At 47.9% G+C, this 24213-nt stretch overlaps 1 protein-coding gene across 2 annotated transcripts in view; it reads right to left on the reverse strand.

Annotated features, from left to right (window-relative positions):
- Scml4 (Scm polycomb group protein like 4) overlaps window positions 1-22440 on the reverse strand; it is a 106362-nt gene extending 83922 nt beyond the window's left edge. The window contains exon 1 of one of the 2 annotated variants that reach the window (XM_037200315.1): window positions 22300-22440. In XM_037200315.1, coding sequence (XP_037056210.1) covers window positions 22300-22302 — 3 coding nt within the window. In that variant the 5' untranslated portion in view covers window positions 22303-22440. The other variant, XM_037200316.1, reaches the window with a different exon arrangement.
- Between the last annotated feature and the right edge of the window lie 1773 nt (window positions 22441-24213).

Below are 24213 nucleotides of genomic sequence, written 5' to 3' on the forward strand. Positions count from 1 at the left end.
CACCTGCAACCTTAACTACAAGTGATTCTGTACTGGCTGTTCCAGAAAACAGCAACCATGCCTTAGTTTGCTTTACAAAGTTGTTTATACTCATCTTGCAGCCTTACCTTTGTTTCAAAAGGTTGTTATGACCACCTGTTGTTATGACTACCTTGTTATGCCCACCTTCACCATGTCCTTGTTTCAGGACCCCATGTAGGACTCACTTGTTCTGTTCACGTACCCCGCCTGTTCCCCTTACCCCCATTTGGAAATCTCCTACCCCTAAGCTATAAAAACCTTGTCTTCCTCACATCCAGTGTTGACCTCTCCCTTGGGAGAGGCAGCCGGTGGACACAAAAAGTTTGCTTTAATTGATTACTTATTTAGATAATTTGACCATAACGATTTGAGTCAGTGGTCTTTCTCCTCTGTTCTTTGGGATTAACTAAATAGCCTGTGCTGAATCACTAATTTTCATTTAAATATGAACACAGCTACAGTGTTCAACTTGGATAACTAAGAGATATAACATAAGCTAATACAGAGGAGGCACAGTGATCCAATCCTGGAATTAAGTGGAAGCTGAATGGCCAAAGTTGCCTGAGGCTAGACCCCAGAGCAAGACAGGCTCCAGAACTCTGTTTTTCAGTTTGAATTCAGGCTTGTCCAATGCAGTGTCTATAGGGGAGTTCAGAAGCCAAAGAAATGTGGACAATAAAAAACTGCAGTATGCAAATACCACAATATGCCATGTGTTCATTCCAGGTTATCTAAACTTACATACATGCATATAGGAGCACACACATACACCTCTGTGAATTTCCTAAATTGACTTAGCTCTTGCAGTTTCTTCTAGCAGAAGATATGACCTGGCCATCCCATTTGGAATCTCTTAAGAAGAAAAGTCTTTCAGAACTGGGGCTCCCGGGATAGACTAGACCCAAGCAGAATACATAGTGCCTATCTGAGTTGAAGCCCTGTGCTTCTCTGGTGTGAGGCTTAGAGCAAAAGCTGACCATGGAGCCGGGTGAGACAAGAGACTGGGGCGGGGAGTGGGTCGCGAGAGGCCCAGGAGGGATGCTCATCTTTCCTTCTCTCTTCTCTGATTTCCGTCTGTCCTGGTACAGAACCCACGCCTTCAAGCTCTCCTCTCAGAAGGCAGGATTGTAGCTGAAGTTTTTTGGTCCTGCCTGGTCCACAGTCAGGGCAAATCTCTCCCACTTACGTCCCCCAAGTAAACACATAAAGACTTATATTACTTATAAACTGTATGGCCATGGCAGGCAGCTTGTAATCTGTTCTTATATCTTAAATTAACCCATTTCTATAAATCTATACCTTGTCACATGGCTCGTGGCTTACCAGTATCTTACGTCATGCTTTTCCTCGTGGCGGCTTGCAGCATCTCCCTGCCTCAGCCTTTCATCTCCCAGAATTCTCCTCCTTCTTGTCCTGCCTACACGATCCTTCCTGCCTGGCTACTGGCCAATCAGCATTTTATTTATCAATCAATCATAGGAACATATGTTTACAGCCTACAGGACATCCCACAGCACAGGACCCTTCTCCATTGCTGGGCACAGCGGACTGATTTCTTCCAGATCCTCTGCTCATCCTTGCTTCCCACAAACTGCTCTGCCCTGGCCTCGCTCTGTGTTCGAGCTTTGCAAAGCCCATTTCCCTTGGGTAGAGAAGAATTCTGTGTATAGTGGAGGGTCAGGTGAGACTCACACCGGAAGCCAGCTCCAACACCTTCCTCCCCTCTCAAGGACTGCCCTGCACAGACTGCTTCACCCTCGGATCCCTTCTCCACCTCCCTTCTCTGCCCTGGCATATGCAAAGGGATCCATCCAAAGGCTGGGGGCGTCTATCCTAGGCATGATCCCTCACGTCGTCTGGCAGAAGGTGTTCCCTCCTGCATAGCCTGCCTCATCATGCATGGGACTCACCTGTGACTTGCCTGCATTCCCGCTCTGCACCCTAGTAAGACTGAGAGCTCTCTGGGGTGAGTCTGTCTTCCTCACCTGTGTGTCATGGACTTCCCATGGAGCTAAGGCTGCAGGAGCTGTATTGAATGTGTGGGTGAGTAAATGAATACGTGAATGAAAATCCAGGTGGCTTTGCGATTTTACAACTAGAATGCCACATTGATTTTTACCACATCTTAACAGGGGAGAGACGGGAAGGAAAGGGAGTGAATCAGGTACTTTAAAAACAATAAACAATAAACAGCCCTTACCCACCGCCTCCCCAGTCTCAAGGACACAGCCCCAACCTTAAGCGCTTTGCAAAGGAGAAAGACAACAGGGATTGCTGAGTGGCACTTGCCACATCCAGGCCCCAGCACAGGCATTGGTCACCTCGTTGGATTCTTGAAACTCCCTCAGGAGCGAGGGTGGGGGGTGGGGGGTGTCGTCACTGCCATTTTAGGGTAGGAGGTGGGGATAGGAGTGGGGGAGTGGGGGATGGAGGAGTGGGGAGTGTGGAGTGGGGGTGGAGGAGTGGGGTGGAGGAGTGGGGGGTGGAGGAGTGGGGGTGGAGGAGTGGGGGGGGGGGGGGGGGGGGGGGGGGGGGGGGGGGGGGGTGGAGGAGTGGGGGGGTGGAGGAGTGGGGGGTGTCGTCACTGCCATTTTATAGGTAGAGACTTGGCCCTGTGTCAGTTGGCCAAGATCTGTGACTCTTTTTGTTTGGTTGGTTTGGTTTGTGGTGTTTTTGTTTTTTTTCCAGACAGGGTTTCTCTGTGTAGCTCTGGTACCTGTCCTGGATCTCACTCTGTAGACCAGGCTGGCCTCGAACTCACAGAGATCCGCCTGCCTCTGCCTCTCCAGTGCTGGGATTAAAGGCGTGCGCCACCACCGCCCTGAGACCTGTGACTCTTAACTGTGGACATGTGTTCTCCACCCTAAGGCCTCTGTTTTCCACACCACAGCATGTCTCTGAGAAGGACAACCACAGGAATAAAGCAAGAGCAGGGACGGGTCAGTAGTGACCGCTTGACTAAGGCGCAGGGTGTCAACAACTAGCAAGACAACGGGGTGCGTGAGGCCACAGCCCCACGCTGGCTCTCACCAACTGTGGGGAAGATGGCGACTGTGGCCTTCCGAAGACAGCATGCTCTCTGCCTCTTTACAGACATGGTAGGAAAGCTCCAGGGTTACTGCCTATGGCTCCCTGGAGCTCTGACACCAGCTGGTTTGGCAGGCCCTGCTGTTTGTGCTAGACGAGAGCCATCAAGTAGAGAAACTCCGAGCATGCTCAGACGCAGGCAAAGCTACACTTTCAGCTTGAGTCTGTTTCTAAGCTGTGAACTCTCGGCTCAGGAGAGAGTGACGTCAGCTTTCACGTATGTGGTGAGCTGTTTTACAGGCCCTCGGACTGAAGAACTCAGGGCGGCTACAACCTTGGCAACCGGAGCTGATGAGAGACCAGCTTGGCTCTAAAGCAGCATCTTCCCAGTGACCACAAGGACAGCAGCCTTGAAGTCTGACAGACATTCTCTCTGGGGAAGCTGGGACAAGAGAGGAATTAGGGAGAATGAAAGCCAAGGCGTCCACACAGAGGAGGCCAGTTAGGAGTTCTTCAACACATTTAAACACAAGTCTCTGAGGACTGTCTAGGGAGATGCCCTTTCTTTCTCTTCTCAATAAATAAAACAGGATTTGTCACGGAGGCAGGCGACACCAGAGAGGACCTGGCCTGCCGTCTTCTCTGGTTTTTTTGCATATGAGACAAGTTTGGACAAGTTAGAGGATGTCTTCTCAACCCAGGACGGTCAAATGGGGAACCCACCCTGTGAGAAGCACTGAGCTTGGCCTCCGCCTGGCAGAGCATCCAGCCCTGGTCACGTCACATACTGAAACAGCCGGCGAATCGAGGCATTCATCTCCCCTCTAATCCCGACAACACCAAGGCTCAGAGGCAAGAAGAGGTGGCCTGTCTACCTGGACAGTGGCAGGGCTGTCATTCCCTGTCCTGGGCTGTCAAGACACTAGCAGCTGGGGCTAGCGAGGTGGCTCCGTGGTTAAGAGTGCTCACCGCTCTTGCACAGGACCCAGGTTCAGTTCTCAGAACCCACATAGTGGCTCACAACCACCTGTAACTCGAGCTCCAGGAGATCTGATGCCCTCTTCTGGCCTCCCTAGGTACTGCACACACACATAATCTCATACAGGCCCACATACACACACATAAATAAATAAATCTCAAAAAACAAAGAAGACACCAGCAGCCTACCCCAGGACTTCGTGTGTGAGTATAGGGAAGGCAATAGCTGCTCTCAGAGTGTGAGGGAAAATCTCGCCTATGAGACAGTTAAATTCCAGCCTACAGACACAGGGACTTGGCTGTGGGCCTGAACACACCCATGAGACAATGCATGCTGGCAGAGGACAGCACTTTGTAGAGGAGGGGTATCTAAGGGACACCAGGCTCACTTCTTACCCTAGAAGACACTTACCCATCTCTCTAAGTGTCCAGAGTAAGCAGTTCTATGAGTCTCGCCTACTATAGGCACTTAATAATTATTTTCACTCTGACTAATTAATAAATCAAAGTCATTGTACCAATTGACTTCCATTTCTCCACTGACCTTCTCTCTCTCTCTCTCTCTCTCTCTCTCTCTCTCTCTCTCTCTCTCTCTCTCTCACACACACACACACACACACACACACACACACAGACACACACACACACACACAGACACACACACACACACACACACGCACACGCACACACACACACATGTGCACACACATGCACACGCACTATGACCCTGCTCAGGACAACTTCAAAGCAGTTAACTAAGATGCTTCAGTCTCACAGACTACTCCAGTCAGGGCTTCAGACAAGCCCTGCCCTTTCCCATCACACCAGGACAGGACAACAGCCAGCCCTCCCAGGACTCGATCTTTATCTCAATTTTTTCAGAGTCCCCTAAAGATGCTGTCACCTCCAGACAATGGGAAGTAATTTTAAGGACACAGTGCCCACATTCCCAACAGGTAGGGTGGGTGATTTTTAGGTCATTCAGTGGATATTTATCATCATTTAGGGGGTCAGTTACAAGTTGTTATTGGCCATGGTCAGGGTGGAAACTAAGCAAAGAAAATAGATTCAGGCATCTCATTCTAAAAAGAAAATGGGGAGGGGGTACAGAAAACAATAGGATAAAAGAGTAGATTATTGAATCTACTTTCAAACTGAAAAAGCAACTACTAGTCTCAAATATTTTACATTGGTGTGAATTTTTTTTATGTTGATACAAATTTTAGGTTATTTTTGTTATTCTATATATATATATGTTTCTATTCTTGTTTAAGATATTTTTGTGTATTGATACAAATTCAAGGTTATTTTTGTATACTGTATTGTGTGTTCCTATTTCTTGTTTAAGATATCGTACCTATGCAGCTCATTTTAAAATGTAATATAAAGTTTTAGTCTTTGAAAGCTATTTAGGATAACAAAGAAAGACAGGTTAATAGTTAGTCATCTATAACAATCAAACTTGCACTCATGTTAGATATGTTTTCAAGGTCACACAGAGATATGTTTTAAATAGATAGATGGCCTTCAAACACTTCAGAAACCTACAGAATATGACATTTAAAATGTTTTAATAACAAGGTTTTTCATGACTGTGAGACACGTCTGCTCCTGGCAGCACCAATTTACTTCAAAAAAGAATGATGGGCATCGAAAAAAACCTCTATCTGGAGTTTTCTTTCAATGTGGCAGAGCTAGCCATTTGGGTAAGAAACTGCCCTTGCCTCAATTGCTGACAGAATGATGACCAAATTGAACAAGCAGGACACTCAAAAAGGTGACTGCCAAACTCTGCCAAGACAAGGTAGGACAGTCCTTCAAATTTTTCTGCCTCACAAAAATTTCTGTCAGATATTCTGGGCCTGCAGACCAAAGATAGATGCCCCAATGGTGCAGAGGATCCTGGGGCGACTGTTTTCAGACAGACAGATGTCTCTGTCATTTCTATAGTTCAGAAGCTGTCCGCTCTGCACTTCCTATTTACTCAGGTAATATTATATTCCTCTCAGGTCTCTGATGGGGTTGAAGACTAGATAGTTATAGTTACAGTTTTCCTTAGTTATAATAAAAACTAAATTAGGTACGAAACTTTGGACTCACCAAGAAAGGTTAAATAATGGAGTATTTTCTCTGAATTTGCCAAATACAAATGGACTGGACATAGTGATTGTAATTCTTACTTGATAATTATTATTATTGTATATAGTTTTACTATGTTAGAGTTAAAATCCTTCCTTTTTATTTAGACGAAAAGGGGAGAATGTTGTGGGAGACCTGTTTATGTTACTACTTGGAGACTGCCAATGGAGTCAGACCTTGGTCTGGAGGGTGGAGTCCACGTTCAGCTGGCCAGAATGTACATAGAGTTTTCTGGCCAACTCAGAGGAAGCCAGAGGGACACACAGGAAGAATAAAGAAGTGCACGGAGAGACACACAGGCCTTTCCCATCGGGGAAAGTGGAGAACATTTCTCATTGCTCACGGAACTCTCAGGTTTATTCCCTAATACTTAACTCCTGAGTTTTATTTTTTTTTTAATAAAACAATAAAAGAAGTCACAACATTTCTCTGCTTAATACCCATAAATTTCAGGGGCCAGATATGCTAGCCACGTTTGAGTCATGATGTCTTTGTCCTTTGTATGATATTTAAGTCACTATGTGCAAGACAGAAAGAAAGAAAAGGACCTTTTCAGAAATGTTCCAGGGCCCGTCAAGGATTGAAGCATTTCTGTCAGTCCTTACCACCACTTTGTTAAAACAAGGGCTAGGGTGCTGACGGCCGAGCAGCTAATTGCTTTGGACACAAGCACGCGGAGCCCCACACCCTCCTTTCCGAAACCCCTGGCTCTCCTCCCCAAACTGCTATTAAGCCTCCCTAATAGCCACCGAGGGTCTAGAGGAAGGCTTTGCCTCGGGTCCACTATGAAGGCCCAGGTCTTCCTCCGCAGCCACAACCCTGATATTCCCTGGGCCCCTAATTAAAATGCCTAAAGCAGAAGCTCCTGTTTCATCGCTGGGGGCTCCTGAAACCTTGGCTGACGCTCCACACAGATGACCGAACCGCTGCCTCAGCCTTTCCTGTTCCTCTTCAACTTCATTGTCATATTTATTAGCCCAATTCCCTGTCAGACACAGGCTGAAATATCTAAAAAGTGAGGTAAGCGCTCTCCCGGGCCGGGCAAGGTGGCACGTCCTTATGGTTCCTAAACTTGGTTTGCAGCCTGTGCGCACAGCTCTCCTGGGCACAGCCTGCCAGTGTTGCCCACGATGGGGACTAGTTCCCTCCAGCTGTAATTACCTTCCATTCCCACTACTGTAAAATGACTGGGTGGTTCATTCTATTATCCGTTCACTAAAATTTAGCAACCTACAGCATTTCTGAGAATTAGTCACAGTCTGAGGGGAAAATAAACACCAAGTTCATCCCCCCCATCATGATCTAAATCACATTAGCCCAACTGCATGATATTCAGAATTAAGACTACTTTTGCATTTTGCACTCCATTACTCCCCAGCCTCTTCATGTCTGTCTGTCTGTCCGTCTGTCTGCGTCCTTACACAGAATGCCATCACATGAAGATATGACGTAAGAGGATACCAGGGCACAGAAAGAGAATGTGAAAGGTGACAGAGGTCTTGGGGACAGCTGGGGAAGGGCAAAGGGCCGTCCCCAAAAGTGGCCTTTTCCATTTTTTCTTTGTTGCGTGCTTTGTACTATGCACAATGAATGAATGCATCAGAATAATGGTATGTAGCGACCAACATAATGGTATGTGTAGCAGCACATACATATGCAATAATTTTCGGACGTGTACCCAAAAATTATTTATAATTAGGCAATTATAAGTAGTAGATATATACTATGATGATGTAGTTGAAAACACAGCAAGTATTTGGCATTCTCCTTTTTTTGTGAAATCTGAACACTTTTTAAAAAATGTATATTAGTATTTTATCTGCATATATGCCTTTATGTCAGAAGAGGATATCAGATCCCACTATAGATGGTTGTGAGCCACCATGTGGTTGCTGGGAATTGAACTCAGGACGTCTGGAAGAGCAGCCAGTGCTTTTAACCTCTGAGCCACCTCTCCATCCCCTTCCATCCTTTCTTATATGATGATACTGTATGTCTTGTCTGAAGCACCCAGAAACATGACACCATCTTGGAAACAGAGGGCATCCCCCGGCAGACATCATTCCTACCATGCTTAGACCTCCCAAATCCAGATCTAAGAGAAACAAAATTCTGTTACTTACAAGTTATCAAATCTAAGGTATTTTCCTGTTATCAGACACCCACAGACTAAGATAACCGGATCTATGTCTTACAAAGGTACCATTAGTGCAGTGTGCAAAACTAGCCAGAGGCAGAAGGAACTGGATATAAAGGTGCCATGGCCATGGTCCCTGAGAGTGCCATGAGGCCTGAGCAACAGGATGGGGCAGAGGGAGCTAGAGGCTCTCTTTAAAGTAGGACCATCAGTGAGGTCTTGTTTTCCAGTGTGAACTCACAGGGTGAGGAAGGCTGGGGATTCAGAACTGTCTTCTCAGAAAGCTGAGCAGGGAGGCCATGATCACCAGGGCAGAACAAAGGAGGAGGAGGCTTCGGGGAGGGGCAAAGGATGAGCCTGGGTTTGGAAATGCTGAGGTTGGGTTTTCTGTGGAACAAGTAGCACAGATGTCCTTTAGAACAATTGATATTCCAGCTGGGGTGTGGGGCCAGTCAAGCAAGTCCTCAGGCTCATAACCGCTCCCACAATGACTCCTCCCCCTCCTCCCACAATGACTCCTCCTCCTCCTCCCACAATGACTCCCCCTCCTCCCACAATGACTCCTCCTCCTCCTCCCACAGTGACTCCTCCTCTCCCACAATGACTCCTCCTCCTCCATCTCCCACAATGACTCCTCCTCCTCCCACAATGACTCCTCCTCCTCCCACAATGACTCCTCCTCCTCCTCCCACAATGACTCCTCCTCCTCCTCCCACAATGACTCCTCCTCCTCCCACAATGACTCCTCCTCCTCCCACAATGACTCCTCCTCCTCCTCCCACAATGACTCCTCCTCCTCCTCCCACAATGACTCCTCCTCCTCCTCCCACAATGACTCCTCCTCCTCCTCCCACAATGACTCCTCCTCCTCCCACAATGACTCCTCCTCCTCCTCCCACAATGACTCCTCCTCCTCCTCCCACAATGACTCCTCCTCCTCCTCCCACAATGACTCCTCCTCCTCCCACAATGACTCCTCCTCCTCCTCCCACAATGACTCCTCCTCCTCCCACAATGACTCCTCCTCCTCCTCCTCCCACAATGACTCCTCCCCCTCCTCCCACAATGACTCCTCCTCCTCCTCCCACAATGACTCCTCCTCCTCCTCCCACAATGACTCTTCCTCCTCCCACAATGACTCCTCCCCTCCTCCCACAATGACTCCTCCTACTCTCTCCTCCCACAATGACTCCTCCTCCTCCCACAATGACTCCTCCTCCTCCTCCCACAATGACTCCTCCTCCTCCTCCCACAATGACTCCTCCCTCTCCATGCCTGCAGATCCTCCATGCATCCAGGAAATAGAGTGGCCCCTCTCTATGCTCACGGGGTCGGTGGGGAATGGACAGTTCGCCAGGGTTACTCCTGGGATGAGGCGGACAGCCATCTGCCTGGCACTGGCCACTGCAGGCATCTGCCCCTGTCCTGGAGGTTCAGTCTTGGCAAGAGGGGATGTGTCACCATCAGTAAGAACCTCAAAACTGCTGGGTGGTGGTGGCGCACGCCTTTAATCCCAGCACTCAGGAGGCAGAGGCAGGCAGATCTCTGTGAGTTCAAGGCCAGCCTGGTCTACAGAGCGAGATCCAGGAAAGGCACAAAGCAACACAGAGAAACCCTGTCTCGAAAAACCAAAAAAAAAAAAAAAAAAAAAAAAGAACCTCAAAACTAAGGTTTTCCACACTCGGTCTTCTTGCTATAACTGGCAACATGACTGTATTTGGGGACAGAATTAAGTAAGGGAAAGTGAGGTCATAAGGGTGAGACCCCAAACCAATGAAACTGGTGCCCTTAAAAGAAGAGAAGGAAGGTTGGAGAGATGGATCAGCAGTTAGGAGCACTTTGTATTCTTGCAGAGGATCCAGGCTCCATGCCATGCATCCACATAATGGCTCACAGCCACCCATTCATGAGTTCCAGGTGATCTAAAGTCCTCTTCTGACTTTCTCAGGCACCAGGCATGCATGTTAGGCACATATATACACACAGGAAAAACATTTGTATGCATAAAAAAAAGTAAATAATTGTCTTTTAAAGAAGAGAAAGAGACACCAGGGATGCACCATGGAGCAGAGGCCACTGAACACCCAGACACGACCTCGGTGAGCTGGCCCCAGCAAACTCCAATACGCACCATGGGTGGTCTTTTTCTTCTTGAGCCATGAAACAGATGGCCACTGTTTCCAGCCTTCCTGTGAGTATATTCTCAGAACATCACAATGTGCTTTGTGAACATGGCTTGTTCTCTTCTCGTTTCCGGTCTTGTTTTTAGACAGGGTCTCACTCTCTAGCCCAGGCTGGCTGTACCTCATGTCAGTTCTGCCTCAGCCTGCTGAGTGCTGAGATCGAAGAGCCTCCACACGCAGCTTGTTTTATGTATTGTGTGCTGTGTTCCTTGGCACTCCCCCATCCCCTTCTGAATCCACACACCCCCATCTCCCCATCATGCCTCATCACTGGGGGTGGGAGCTTCCTCATTGTCCTAGGCAGCCGGAGATGTCCTGAGGGCCGTTACTGCAAACACAGATTTCCAGGACATTGGTAACGCTGGGGCTTCCCCAAGCGCCCTACTCCACACCACCAGCCATCCTCGACCTTCTGCTCTGCAGTGTGGTTCTAGTCCGCGAGGCCAGGGCTGGAACTGCTCACTCGAAGACCTTCTCCGGCCGAGTGAGACTGACGGTGTCCAGAGGGGGACCCGAAAATGTCCAGCTTCCTTCGTGGCCACAGCTCCTGTGGTGCCTCATCTTAGACCTCACAACTGACTGGCTCAACAGTTCTGCTCATGAGTCAGATGTAGGCGTCTCTGAGAGAGTTCATGCGCAGGTTTAACATTTGAACCAGTGGAATGGAGAAAGCGGATTGCCTTCCTCATATGGCGGACCTCATCTAATCTACCTAAGACCCGAAGTACAAAAATGCTGTCCCTCCACTGAGTCCCAGGGAACTCCACCTGCTGGTCTGCCTCCCTGAGACACTGATTATATTCTCATAGGCTCCGACTCACTCAAGTATTTCCTCCTCCTCCTCCTCGAGATTTTATTTTTATTTTATGCACATGAGTGTTGTGTCTGCGTTCGTAAGCGCACCACAATCACTTCATGCTTGCAGGGGCCAAACGAGAGCGTCAGATCCCCTGGAACTGGAGTTACAGATGGTTGTGAGCGGTCTTGAGTGCTGGGAACCAAGCTCAGCTCCTCTGCAAGATCAGCAAGTGCTCTTAACTGCAGAACCTTCTCCCCGGCCCCAACATCAGTCCTTAGCGGCTCTCAAGCCTACTGTGGTGTGGACTAGAATTGTATCGCTGATTCAGCTGGGTATCCGTTTTACCAACTGCAAATCCTGAACTGCCCAGCCTCGGTGATCACATGAGCTGCTCCTCGGATTGGATCTTACACACACGTGCACACAGGCCCTACCAAATGATTCTGCTGTTTTGGAAATACACCCTCTGTATCATTTTTTTTTTTCAGATAGGCTCTCTCTATGCAGCCCTGGTCGGTCCGGAGCTTGTTTGCTATGTAGACCAGGCTTGCCCCAAACTCAGAGATCTACCTGCTTTTGTCTATAGAGTGCTGGGATTAATGATAGAGATGATCATACTCTTAAATCACATTTTTAGTATTTATTAAATCTTGTATGTTCTACTTCAATAAGTACTTTCTGGGAAATGTTTGACTAAAACTTTATTTATTAAGGAAGTATCTTTTTAAATGTGACTTCTTGCTATGTTGCCTAGGCTGGTCTTGAACTCCTGGGTTCGACCACCTCCGCTCCTCCTTTTGAGTATCGGGCTGTAGGCATGTGCCACCATACTCAGCTAGAATAAATAGACTTTTGACAAAACTTAGTCACACTTACAAATCCACATGACATATTTAGTATTAAAAGTATAATCTAAGGGATCTAGGCCCTCGGAGGGTGACAGTATTCCAGTGAGAGGCCCACATCCTGCACATAGGGGCAGAACTGATGGGACACAGAAGTTACTACCAGAAGAAAAAGGACATGAAGTTGGGAGAAAGATGTGGGACAAAGGATCCAACAGGAATGGGATGGAGGAGTGACTATGATCAAAACACATTGTCTACATACGTGAAATCCTCAAACACAAGCATTATATGTAAATGAATATAGTAAGTAAAGTGAACTATATATTTACTAGTTTTCTCTCTGACTATGCATGCTTCTGATGATAACTGTCCTGTCTGGGAAGGGACGGGGTGGTTTACAGGGTGGGATGGAGCAAAGCATTTGTCTCTCTCTTCAGTCTGCACCCAGTGAGATCAACTGGGCGTTATAGTGAAGCATGCCTCCCTTCTCAGGGGCTACATTCCTTCTTTCAAATGCGAAAAAATAATAGCCTGGGAATAATTGTAGACGGTGCGTTCTCACTGCGTCCCAGTGGTCTGTTGCTGCATTAAGAGCTTTGTGGCTTATGATAGGTCAGCAGTGTAGGGAAAATTCATTGAGGTTTTCATCTTTTTAAGATTTCAATTTTTTAGATTTTACACGTATAGTGTTTTGCCTGCATGTATGTCTATGTGCACCATGGACATGCCTGGTCTCTGAGGTCCGAAGAGGACATTGAATCCCCTAGAAGTGGAGTTATAGATAGGTGTGAGCTGCCCCCACAGATGCTCAGCAGTGCCACGAGAGAGGGGCCTCTCAGCAATGAGGTGGTCATCCTTCACTTGGCACAATGGTGGACGCCCAGTGAGCATGCCTGGCCCTAGGAGAGAGAGCAGGGACCAGCCCAGCTGGAGTTCCGGGCTCGTGGGGCAGTAGTCATGACAAAGCACTCTCCTGCCGGACAGAAAACACTCATTTTCTGAACCTGTCAACAGCTTCAGCTTACACAGTAACACAGCATACCCCTTAGCCTGTTTCTGTTCCACAACAACACACTCGAAGCTGGTACTGTATAAAGAAAAGAGGTGTGTTCGGCTTCCAGGCCTGAAGCCTGAAGACATGAGATTGGGTGGTCTGACCAGACAGACCTCTAGTGAAGGCTCGCTTGGCTGTGGCCGCTGACCTCCTGACAGGACCACGGGCAAAACCAGAAAGCCAGAGCTAGAGAGAGGGCCACACTTTCCATTGTAGCAGTTGGCTCTCTTGGGAACTAACTGTGGTTTCCCCTCCCCCCAAACCACACTGGTCCCTTCTAAGGGCAGCTCTCCCAGCAGCCTAACCACTGTATCTAGGATTCACTTCTTACTGGTGCCTCTACCTCTAGACCACCCTGGGGACCCTGCTCCCAGCCCATGAACCTCTGGGGACATACACACTCAAGCCAGACCCAGACCTTACCAGTGTGTTTACTTTCCAATCACATAATTGGCGCACGGATTGAAGGCAGGTTGCTCAGAATTTTGTCCAGAATTGCAAGAACAGTACGCCATTTCAGAAACTTACGTTGCCAGCAGCAACTGAGGTTGGAGTCAGCTGTTCCAGTCTGCACTGGAGCTCCTGGGGGCAGGCGTCAGGACCTGCGCTGCTCCGGCGGCAAGGATTTCAAATCCTCACTCCGCCTTCACCCTTCTCTGCGCCTCAGATATGATCACACATGCGGATGGGCTAGCCTCAGGTTGGGGTGTAGGTGGTTATGTCATCTAGGGATTTCACTTCAGGCGTGTAACCAGGGCATTGAAAGGGTTTGTAATAAAAAGGATGGAGTGAGGGAGCCCTGCTCTGAAAACAAGTTTTCTGGGCCCACGCGGCCTTTCCGAGAGCGAAGGCAGCGAGTGGTTTCCTCTTGTAGGAAGGCAGGATCTGGAACACCTTAGCCTGGCTGAGCAGGAGCAGCTGGCACTGGGCATGAGAGACCTCTTCCTTCTCCGCCCCCGTGGGTGAAATGCCCAGCCCGCTGAGCAAACTGGAGAAGGCAGCAGATTGCGCACAGCCACGTGACCCTCGGCAGGCTCTTCGATGGAGGCATCAGGGTCCCCTTCTGTGTGACAGACACAAACGGCCCTCGTGTGCTGGCATCCTAGACGGGCTGGACGAGGTGGGGGCGGCGTTACCCTCGCCCTCCACAGACACAGGCGTCAACTTGTCACTGTTGCTGCCACTTACCACGTGCTCAGCCTGTCCCAAAGTTCTGCTTGATCTAAATCTCCTTGGCGGTGAGGACTGACAAAGAGAACCGCCTCTGGGAAGGAAAAGAAGTTGAGTAGTTTTCAAGGACGCCTCAGTTCAGGCCCAGGTCACATCGGCAGGCAGTCCCCTGACTTTTAGGAACTAGAGTCTAGGTAGCTTCGCAGATCAGCCCTGCGCATTCTGAGGACAAATGTGAACCCTCAGAAGAGCGAGGAGTACTGGGAAGTACTGGAGGAAAAGGGGCCCTGGGTTCGACTGGGGAGTCCTGACAACCGGAAGGCAGAGGCTGAGCCGGGTTCCTGGGAGGCTGCCCTTCCGCCCCACACCCATCTGGGTGTCTGGGGTTTGCCTGGGGACAAAGGCCCAAGTTATAGGTTCTCACTCTTAACTCTTTCTTCAGCTGCCTAGGGTTTCCCCCTCATGAGCATTGTTTTGATTGCTATTTTTAGCCTTCTCACTTCTAAAACAGAGTGAGCTGGTTGGAAAAATGGGGGCTCACTTGGACCTGGGGTTCCCATGCAAATTCTTCTTATCCCATCCATCTTCTGTGTTCAGGGAAGAGAAAGGAAACGCTGGAGACGGAGTGGCTGCATAAGGCAGCAATCGGGAGGCTGGAAACCTCGGCCGAAGTCGGGCCTGGATCTGTTTAACTGGTAACTCACAAGGCCCTGCGCTGAAATCAACCGGCAGCAGCCAGGTCTCTGGCCGTATGGAAATTAATAGGTTTTCTGCACCCCCCCCCAAATAAGTTTCTGAATATTTTTCTCTTCAGCCTTGAAAATGCCAAATATAGTTATAAAAATGACCTGAACTATGTCCAAAAATAGCTATATATATTTCAAATCAAATACAGAAATAGCTATACGTGCTTCATAGTTTTAATTTTTTTCTCACTATCCTGGTCTCAAACCAGTTAGTAGGAATTCAAGTTCCTAACACATGACCTGAAGAGAGCTCTGGGCCCCTGCTGGACACACACACACACACACACACACACACACACACACACACACACGAAGCAAACCTTTCTGATGTTCCTCCCCCTCACTCTGCTTTCCCAACACAATTCATCCTCATTTGCTCTCATTAAAGCCACACACGCTTGTACAGCTTCTCACTGGGGACCCAACGAACTACATCCACATCAAGCCCCGATATAACCCCACCCTACTGTTGGATTGTTTTATTTATGTTAAGTATTTAATGTTTATTATATAATGAACACCCAAACAATAGCTAGTTGGGTGGCGGCGGGCGGCGGCGGCGGCGGCGGCGGCGGCGGCGGTGGCGCACGCCTTTAACCCCAGCACTTGGGAGGCAGAGACAAGCAGAGCTCTGTGAGTTCGAAGTCAGTCTGGTCTACACAGCAAGTTCCATGCCAGCCAAGGCTACGTGGTAAGATTTTGTCTCAAAGACAGTAACAACACCAACACACACACACACACACACACACACACCAAACAAGAGCTGCATCTTCACACTGTGGGTGGTAATTGAAAGATTAGGGGTTTGTCCCACTGTTTCTACTTGTTTATAACCTGAACACCAAAGGCTGTACAGCCTTCCACTTGGTTCTTTCTTGCAAATTAGACAGTAGAAGAGATGTACTCATTTAGGCCCCAGTATATTTTAGCACCAAGAAGGAAAATTCCAAAAAGAAGGGGCAATGCACCAGCAGCCACTGGATGAACCCTAAATCTCAAGGCAAATTCCAGCATGGCTGACAAACGGAGGTAACATGAACCAGGCCAATGGTCACAGGCTGAACAATGACAGACACCTATTGCCACAGGGGTGTACTGTGCTGGCCAGTACATCCAGTGCCTTCTACAGCAATTTCAGTCATTGTCTTTGGAACAAACAGCATTTCTTCATGGCTGATGGTCTGATAGAGCTAACGTCTTCACAATGTTCTGACAGATAAGGCAGTTGAGCCTAGGGAGGTGAGGGTAGGGAGTCAACCTCTTTTTTTGGAAAGCCAAAAAGAAGGATGAGGCTCGGGGCTGGAGATGCCTCCGTCCACTTGGTGAAGTTACTTGCTGAGCGAGCATGAGAACCGAGTTTGGATTGCCCACACCCCCATAAGAGGCCAGGCATGATGGGGCAAGCATGGAATTCCAGCACCAGAGGCATAGAGACAGGAGACTTCTGGGGGTCCCCTGGCCAGCCAGTCTAGATAATCAGCATGATAATCTCTTCATGAGAGACCCCGTCTCAAAAAAAGAAAAGAAAAGAAAAGACAGACAGCTATTGAGGGAGTCACCTGACAGTGACCTCTGGCTTCCATAAAACATGAGTACATATATGCATGCATGTTCATGCACATACATATACACACAAAGAATGAGCCTTGCATCAGATGTGGTCATAGCCCAGAAATGGTTAGGCCCAGAGGGATGTTTCAGTTACATCAACTTCTAATCTCATTTCCAAAATCAAAAACATGAGTCCCCACGGCTGACTTCCACCACGTGTTTCCCCTCCACTTCTTGCTGGGCAAGGCACCAGCTGCCAGGCAAAACAGGACTCAGATCCTGAGGCCGTCCCAGGCTGGCTTAGAGCCTGTGCCATGGCAGAGCCCCAGATGTGGCCACTCTGAGAACACACACCACTGGAGGGTACTGGGGGGAAACACATCTTGTGTTTGTTCCTGGTTTTCTCATTATACACATGATGTCCTGGGATGGTGTCTGGGTAAGAGAGAAAGAAAAAAGAGACGCCTTCCTTTTACCTAAAAGAAAACGGTCCGCGCTCTGTCAGCTGAGAGCCATGGGCCACCTCTCTGCAGCTGAATCTTTCTCTAAACTCCTTCCCTGGGTTCTAGCCTTAACCACTTCCCCACAGTGCCCTCTCCTCGCTTTCAAAGAATTGGGACAATCCTTTGCTCTGCCTCATTTGCATCTGTCCCTTCACAAATTTCCTTATGACTTTCAAGCCCTGATATCTGTTTTGAACCCATGAGATCTCTGCTGTATCCACCGATCGGTGCAGGGCTAGAGAAAGGGAAGGAAGAGCCTTTGTTACCAAACTTCAAAAGTTGAGTCACCGTCGGGGTCTGGGTCATTGCCACCTTTCAAAGCACAGCGGACGCCCTTTTGCCATGGCACAGTCCTGGTCTCACAACAGCCGGCTCCATGCCTCCCTCCGCTGTTGTGACTTCCGGAGTCCAGCAGCCAGGGATGCGCACGGAATCTCAAAAATCCGCAACAGTGCGACCGAGTCCGGTTATCTGATCAACACTTTCACACACACATACTTCATAAACTTTCTGAAAGACCGCGCCCGAGGAATTGCGAGGGTGAAGAGACCGTAGGTTCAGGGCACCGGATTCCTCGTGACCTGCTGCAGCGGGTGCGAGCAGACGCTACGCCAGAGAGGCCGGCTTCGAGAGCCACCGACACACTCCCTGGGCTTCAGGGTGCCCCAGGACTCCGTGGAATGACTTTTTAGTTGAGTATAAATCAGGACTGGCCCTGGGTGATCAGTTTCTTTCTCCGCCGAAGGAGTAACCAACCCACGTGGTAACCACCCCACAAGGTGAGGAGTACCGTCTCCTTAGCTGTGGCTAAAGGGCTCCTCCTGGTTGCAAGAAGCTGGTTTATTCCAGAATGCACACCTGACTGAAGGCGGGGACGTACTTGTCTTAGTGGGAACTTGCCTGTCTAGACCTTGACACTAGCATGCCAGCCTAAGCAACAGTGTGTGTGTGTGTGTGTGTGTGTGTGTGTGTGTGTGTGTGTGTGTGATGTGATGCGATGTGGTGTGTGGCTTGTGGTGTGTCCTATGAGATACGGAGCGCTAGGTGCCTGTGCCCCATAGCCATCACTTTGGGTAAATCAGCTAAATTGCAAACCCCTAGACACAACCAAAACAGTCTCGGCCTGAGCGTCCCCTCAAGTCTCCATCTAAATCTTTGCATCTGCTGACCCCCACCAAGGCAGGAAATCTTGCTGAAATGCAGGCGGGGAGGGACACCAGGGGTGGGATGGGGGGAACGGACACACCCACTCGCCAGAGCTGAAACCGAGATAAAATAAACCCAACAGAGAACAAACCCCGGGGCTGTGCAAGCACCGGTAAACCAGATTCGTCACTGACTTCCAGGCGCCTATAGCCAGAAGACTGCACTCCTGCAGACCCTGGAGTTTGGGGAGGAAAAGGTAGAAACGGCAACACGAAGAAAAAGAAAGTAACCAACTCAAACGAACCCCAACATTCCGAGCTACTCTGGATCTCAGAAATTTCGCCAGGATTCGAGCGATCTTAATGGTCTTTGAGCCACCACTGGAAATGCCACAATAGATGTTTGAATTAAAAACCACTAGGCTTGCCAAAAGACCAATTGTTAAAAATTGGCAGCATTCCAAAGAACTTAGCAGGCGGCAAACTGCCCGGGGCCCAGAGAATCGCTAATTCTAGAGAAAGTTAATTATCACCTTATTGATAAAAGGGTAATTTTTAAAGCCTGTAGTATGGCTTTTGTGTCTCATTAATTAAAATTTAGAGTAATTTGCTAGACACCCTGGCGGCTTCTGTTACATTATATTTCTACCAAACCCTCTGATTTTCTTTCTCCTAGGGACCATTTGAATCCCCCATCTCTCCTCACCTGTCTTTGAAAGCAACAAAAACATTTTTAAGGAGTGGAAATGTGTAAATCTCAGTCTTTTGGGAGACTTCAGGATTAAGACATAAATGTCCAAGGAAGCTTTTTTAAAAGCTCTCAGAAATACTGAATTTGCCCATCAATACAGAGGAGCCTGCGTGCTCACACCCGAGGGGAGACTTCTCTCAGAAACATCACTCCTGAAATAGGAAAGCGATTTTGCTGTCCTTGAAGACCAGATGGGATAAGGGTATGTCTTCATCTTCATTCCCAAATCCATTCTCAAACAAAATCTAAGGGGATGAAACCGGAGGAAGCTGGCATTCTAAATCCCAAGGAGCACAGAGAGCTGCTAGGGACCCTGGGACGCTGAAGTTTTCAGAGGTACCTACTTAGGGAGAAGGTTGCCTGCCCCGGCCATTGCTGTTCTGATGTGTGTGTCAGAAGGTGTGTGTGTGTGTGTGTGTGTGTGTGGTGAGAGAGAGAGAGAGAGAGAGAGAGAGAGAGAGAGAGAGAGAGAGAGAGAGAGAGAGAGAGAGAGAGAGAAGCCCTTGGGTCTTGCAAAACTGCAGACCTAAGAAACACTCCGAATTTGTGTCCGACACCCCAGCTTTCCGACAGAGAAGTTATTCTTCAGGGAGAATTCCTTGTTATATTCCCTCAAACTTATTGCAATCAAGCATTTGAGATCAGACATTAAGATTAAAAAGAAACAATAAAAAACACCCCATTATGAAAGCTTTGGGGCAATCTGGTCATGATTTTTCAACCATTTAGTTGAAAAAAAAGAAGTTAAATTTATTTAAAAAGTTAAACTTCTGTCTTTGTCCTTTCGGGTATTGTTAGAGTTTTATCACAAGCAAGTAGTATTGAAGATACTAAAAGTCCTTGCTTGTTTGAGTTGTTGGCAAGATCAAAGTGCAGGAGTCGGGGTGGGGGGTGGGAAGTGGGGGGGTGACTGCGTTTGGGTTTGGCTTGTTTCCCAGAAGCTGATCTCTGTGACCTCCAGCCCTCACCCCCACAAACAGTCCCAGAAAGTGAAACTACAGCTGGTTTCACTTGCCGAAAACACCAGAGCAGCGAAGACGCACAGGACTCTGGGTTCGTCAGTTCGTTTTTCTGTCTTAGAACTGCTCGTACACATCTTTTAAGTATAAAATAAAAGTAATTTTGGTGACACGAGCAAGAAATTTAAATGTGGTAAACAACTAAAATTTGAGGGTTTGTGGGAATCTTTGTTTTCCTTTTATGATACTACAAATTGAACGGGCAGATTCTCGGAGAAGTTCCCTCCACAAACACAATCTTAAGAGCAATAAGAAAAAAAAATCATGTTTTAAAAACAGTTGGCAACTCTATTTTAAAAGTAGATTGTAAAGCCACTAAGCAACTTCTGTGCATGGGACGTCTATGCTCACATTTTACTTGCGATCTGATAGTCACTCAGTGATGGTGTTCTAGGGAATTGTCACCCAGGAGCTGTTGTCCAAATGGTCACTAGATTGAACATTCCTACCAAGCAGCGCACACACAATGTTCCACGAAATACGATCTCCAGATCAAGTACCTTGTCCTTTACAATTATTCCTATACTTTCATGCTTTCGCCCCAGACATTCTGGTTTGGTTTCGTTTGTTTTTATGAGAAGAAAGTCTTGAGGAGGGACAGGTAACTATGTCTCTCACTCTTCCAAACAGTCTTCCTTAATTGAGAGAGAAATTGAAAACACAGAGCTCACAGCAAACACGTCTGTTCTGAAGTGCCCGGATTACTTTTCGAGGATCCCAACTACAAAGCCACTTTGTCAGAGAGCTGCTGGTGATCTGTCCCTCCTGAGAAACGTCATGACCCTAGAAAGACAGCACAGCAAGCCGCCTCTGGTCTATCATCACAGACAACGGCAAGAGCTTGGACTCAGACACATCAACCTGAGTGGAAACCACCTGCTCTGCACCCGCACACCACACCCTTACCCCACACCCTTACCCCACTGCTCCTGTGGGTCTAGCAAGCAACTCGAAGAGGCCACTTTGGGCTGCAGGAAGACAAGTGGAAACCGGTTCAGGTCACACAGTGCCACACCTGGGAGAGAGGTGACTTAGTCTTTGAGTTGTGGGAAAACTCCAACCATTCCAAACTAACCTGGGATTTTAAAAAAAAAAAAAAACAACTAATAACGAGACCGAAGAGATGGCTCAGTGGTTAAGAGCACTGACTGCTCTTCCAGAGGACCCGAGTTCAAGTCCCAGCAACCACATGGCAGCTCACAACTGTCTGTAATTCCAGTTCCAGGGGACCCGATATCCATGGCAAAATACCAACACACGTAAAATAAAAATAAATTTAAAATAATAATAAAAAAGAAAGGACAGGTTGATTAAAAAAAAAAAAAAACAAACCAAAAACCTAATAACATCAACTAGCAATTAACACCCAGCCTCAACTATGACTGGTAACCACATAATATCAACCAACACAAAGACATGAAATATTCCATCTGAAACATTCAAAATAAGTAAACAACAAATAACATTTAAAACAAATGCTTTGATGTGTGTTTATAACACACCAATTTTAATAATACATTTTAGGTAAATATTTGTAGCCTAAAACATACTACAATTTTTAAATTAATAAAACAAAGGCAAGCCAAGTCAAATTATCATTAGGAAAAAAAAAAATCCAAACAGTTATCTGAGTTCATGTTTGAAAAAAAAAAAAGAAAAAATTTTGCACATATTTATACGCAGCGATGAAGAACAGTAAGTGCGTACATACTGAAAACATATAAACTGTATATTTCTACACTACATCTTCCTTTGCGATATAGTTAAGAAATTAAACATAGTATTTTTCATCTCAGGGTCTGAAGTTTACCCGCCGGGCTCAGAGATTTCAGCACTGGTGCATTGCCACAGCAGCAGGCATGCAGACCCTCCCAAATAAACTAGAGCAGGTAACCTGTTGTGCTGGCAGCCCACAGAGAACCCACATCACGGCACACCCTCCAGCGGGAGGCTCCCTTACCGACAGCTGGATCACAGAGCCCTGATCAGGGTGTTGATCGGGTTGGGAGTGTTGACTTAGACGAAGGTGATTTCCTGCACGTGCCCCCCGAGGATCGCACACGCTATCTTCCACCTGTGTGCATCCTGCAAGCGCCCCCGAGGATTGCACACGCTGCCTTCCACCCGTGTGCTACTGCTGCTCACAGCTAGTCTCCACCAGCCCTGCTCGCCGCTGCAAACATCTCATTAGACTAATGCATTCAGCACAGGCAGAACACTCGATTTACCATAGCTACGGCAGTGAATTTCCATTACGGTGACAGCCTCGACCACATCATGTCCGGAACACCAGCCAACCACTGGCTTCTAAAGAACACACACATTTCACATGCAGAAAGCGAGGGCTCCGTGTGTGTGTGTGTGTGGTGTGTGTGTGTGTGGTGTGTGTGTGTGTGGTGTGTGGTGTGTTTCTTTCCCCTTTACAGCCCAACTAAGATAAATGCACAGTGCAGCTTTTTGTCGACACCGGCTGCCAGGTAATGACACTTCTGCTTCTTGGGTAGTTACTTCCTTGTAATAAACTGAATTATGTCACAATCGTCAGAACGGGTGTTTCCTACATTTCAGTTTTCATTACTCCTCCTCTGTTGCCATAGAAACCAGACTGTAACATCATCTCTTTGTCCCAGTCCTGCAGCCGTGAGGGCCACACCAGGCTTCTAAGACTGTAGTGATCTGACAAGGCCGATGTTGGGCTTTGGGCAAGAAAGGAGAACAATGCCAACAGCTTGGCTGTTCCAGAAAGCCTGTGTGTGATCAGAGGCGTGTACCTACGCGGGTGACACGCCATGGCTGTACCTGTCAGCTCCAAAGCTGCCTCTCCCACGTTTAATGCCACAGAGCTCCACATCTGTGTGTGCACACGTGTAAGTGTTTCTCCACGCCCAAACATGCTTGGGACCTGCATGGGGAAGGAGGCCTCCTCCCCACACTGCCTTACCACTAAACCAATTTATCCCAGAGAAGGGGCCTTCCCCCTCCCTTCTTTCTAGAAAGTGAAGCAAGGTTTTCTCGTAGTGACTTCACTCACTCTGGAGAACTGGGATATGTCCCAAGGATCTCTCTCCTACAAGCTGAAATCCCTGTTCCGCCAACACAGGCTGCCCACCAGGCTTACTTGTAGGAATGGGCAACATGCTTACTCGGGCAACATGGACCATCAGCTATGCTTATTTGGAAGGTCTGGGTCACAGCTTCGCCAGTTGTTAAGAATATGAAAAATAAAAAAGGAACTGCAATTTGAAGTTTGTTGGAATGAATGTGCAGTCTGAAATAAATTTGTCTCATCAAATTAAACAGGTATGGAAAAACTGATGCTTTTGAAGTCAAAGCATTATACTTCCTGAGAAGGAATTTACTCCCTGGCCAGCATGTGTCCTTTCTGCCTGTGACGGCTGCCTACCATAGCCCTTCCCACTCTGCCTCAAGTTGGTTCCCACCCTGGCCCTGGCCCAGCTCGGATGGCAGTCTCCGTTTCTGCTCAGTGCCGTAAAGAGTCACGTGTTTGTGCTGACAGTAGAGCGTGTACCCCCTTTGACATCCAAGGAAACCAAAGGCCGAGTTAGTGAGACTCTCTGACAAGACTGGCCCAGAAAAGCTCTTAATAAATTTCCATTTTACCAAAGACCTGATCTTAGACAGCTGGGCCAAATGGAAATTATTATGGCCGTGGGAGACAAAGTTTGAGCTGAAATTCATGATGCAGATGTGGAAAAAGTAAATGTGTACACACACACACACACACACACACACACACACACACACACACACACAGGTGTAGATTACATGCAGTTAGGGAGGATGCATGTGAATAGTCACAGAGCCCTCTCCTCATGGGAAGAGGCCTCAAAGAAGCCGGGCATGTCTGGAGAAAGCATCGGGGTTCACCACTCACTGACCACTGCTGTGTGATATTTTATTTGTGTTCTGACAAATAAAGCTTGCCTGGAGATCAGAGGGCAGAGCTAGCCGCTAGCTAATCATAGAGGCCAGGCAGTGGGGGCACACACTTTTAATCCCAGCACGGAGGAGGAGGAAACAGGAAGATCGGGAGTTCAAGGCCACCCTGGGCTACACGAGATAGAACCAATCTAAAAGAAACAGAGCCAGGCAGTGAGGGTGCATGCCTTTGATCCCAGCAC

The sequence above is a fragment of the Peromyscus leucopus genome, chromosome 8a (assembly GCF_004664715.2).
Source record: "Peromyscus leucopus breed LL Stock chromosome 8a, UCI_PerLeu_2.1, whole genome shotgun sequence".
NCBI classification, from domain to species: domain Eukaryota; kingdom Metazoa; phylum Chordata; class Mammalia; order Rodentia; family Cricetidae; genus Peromyscus; species Peromyscus leucopus.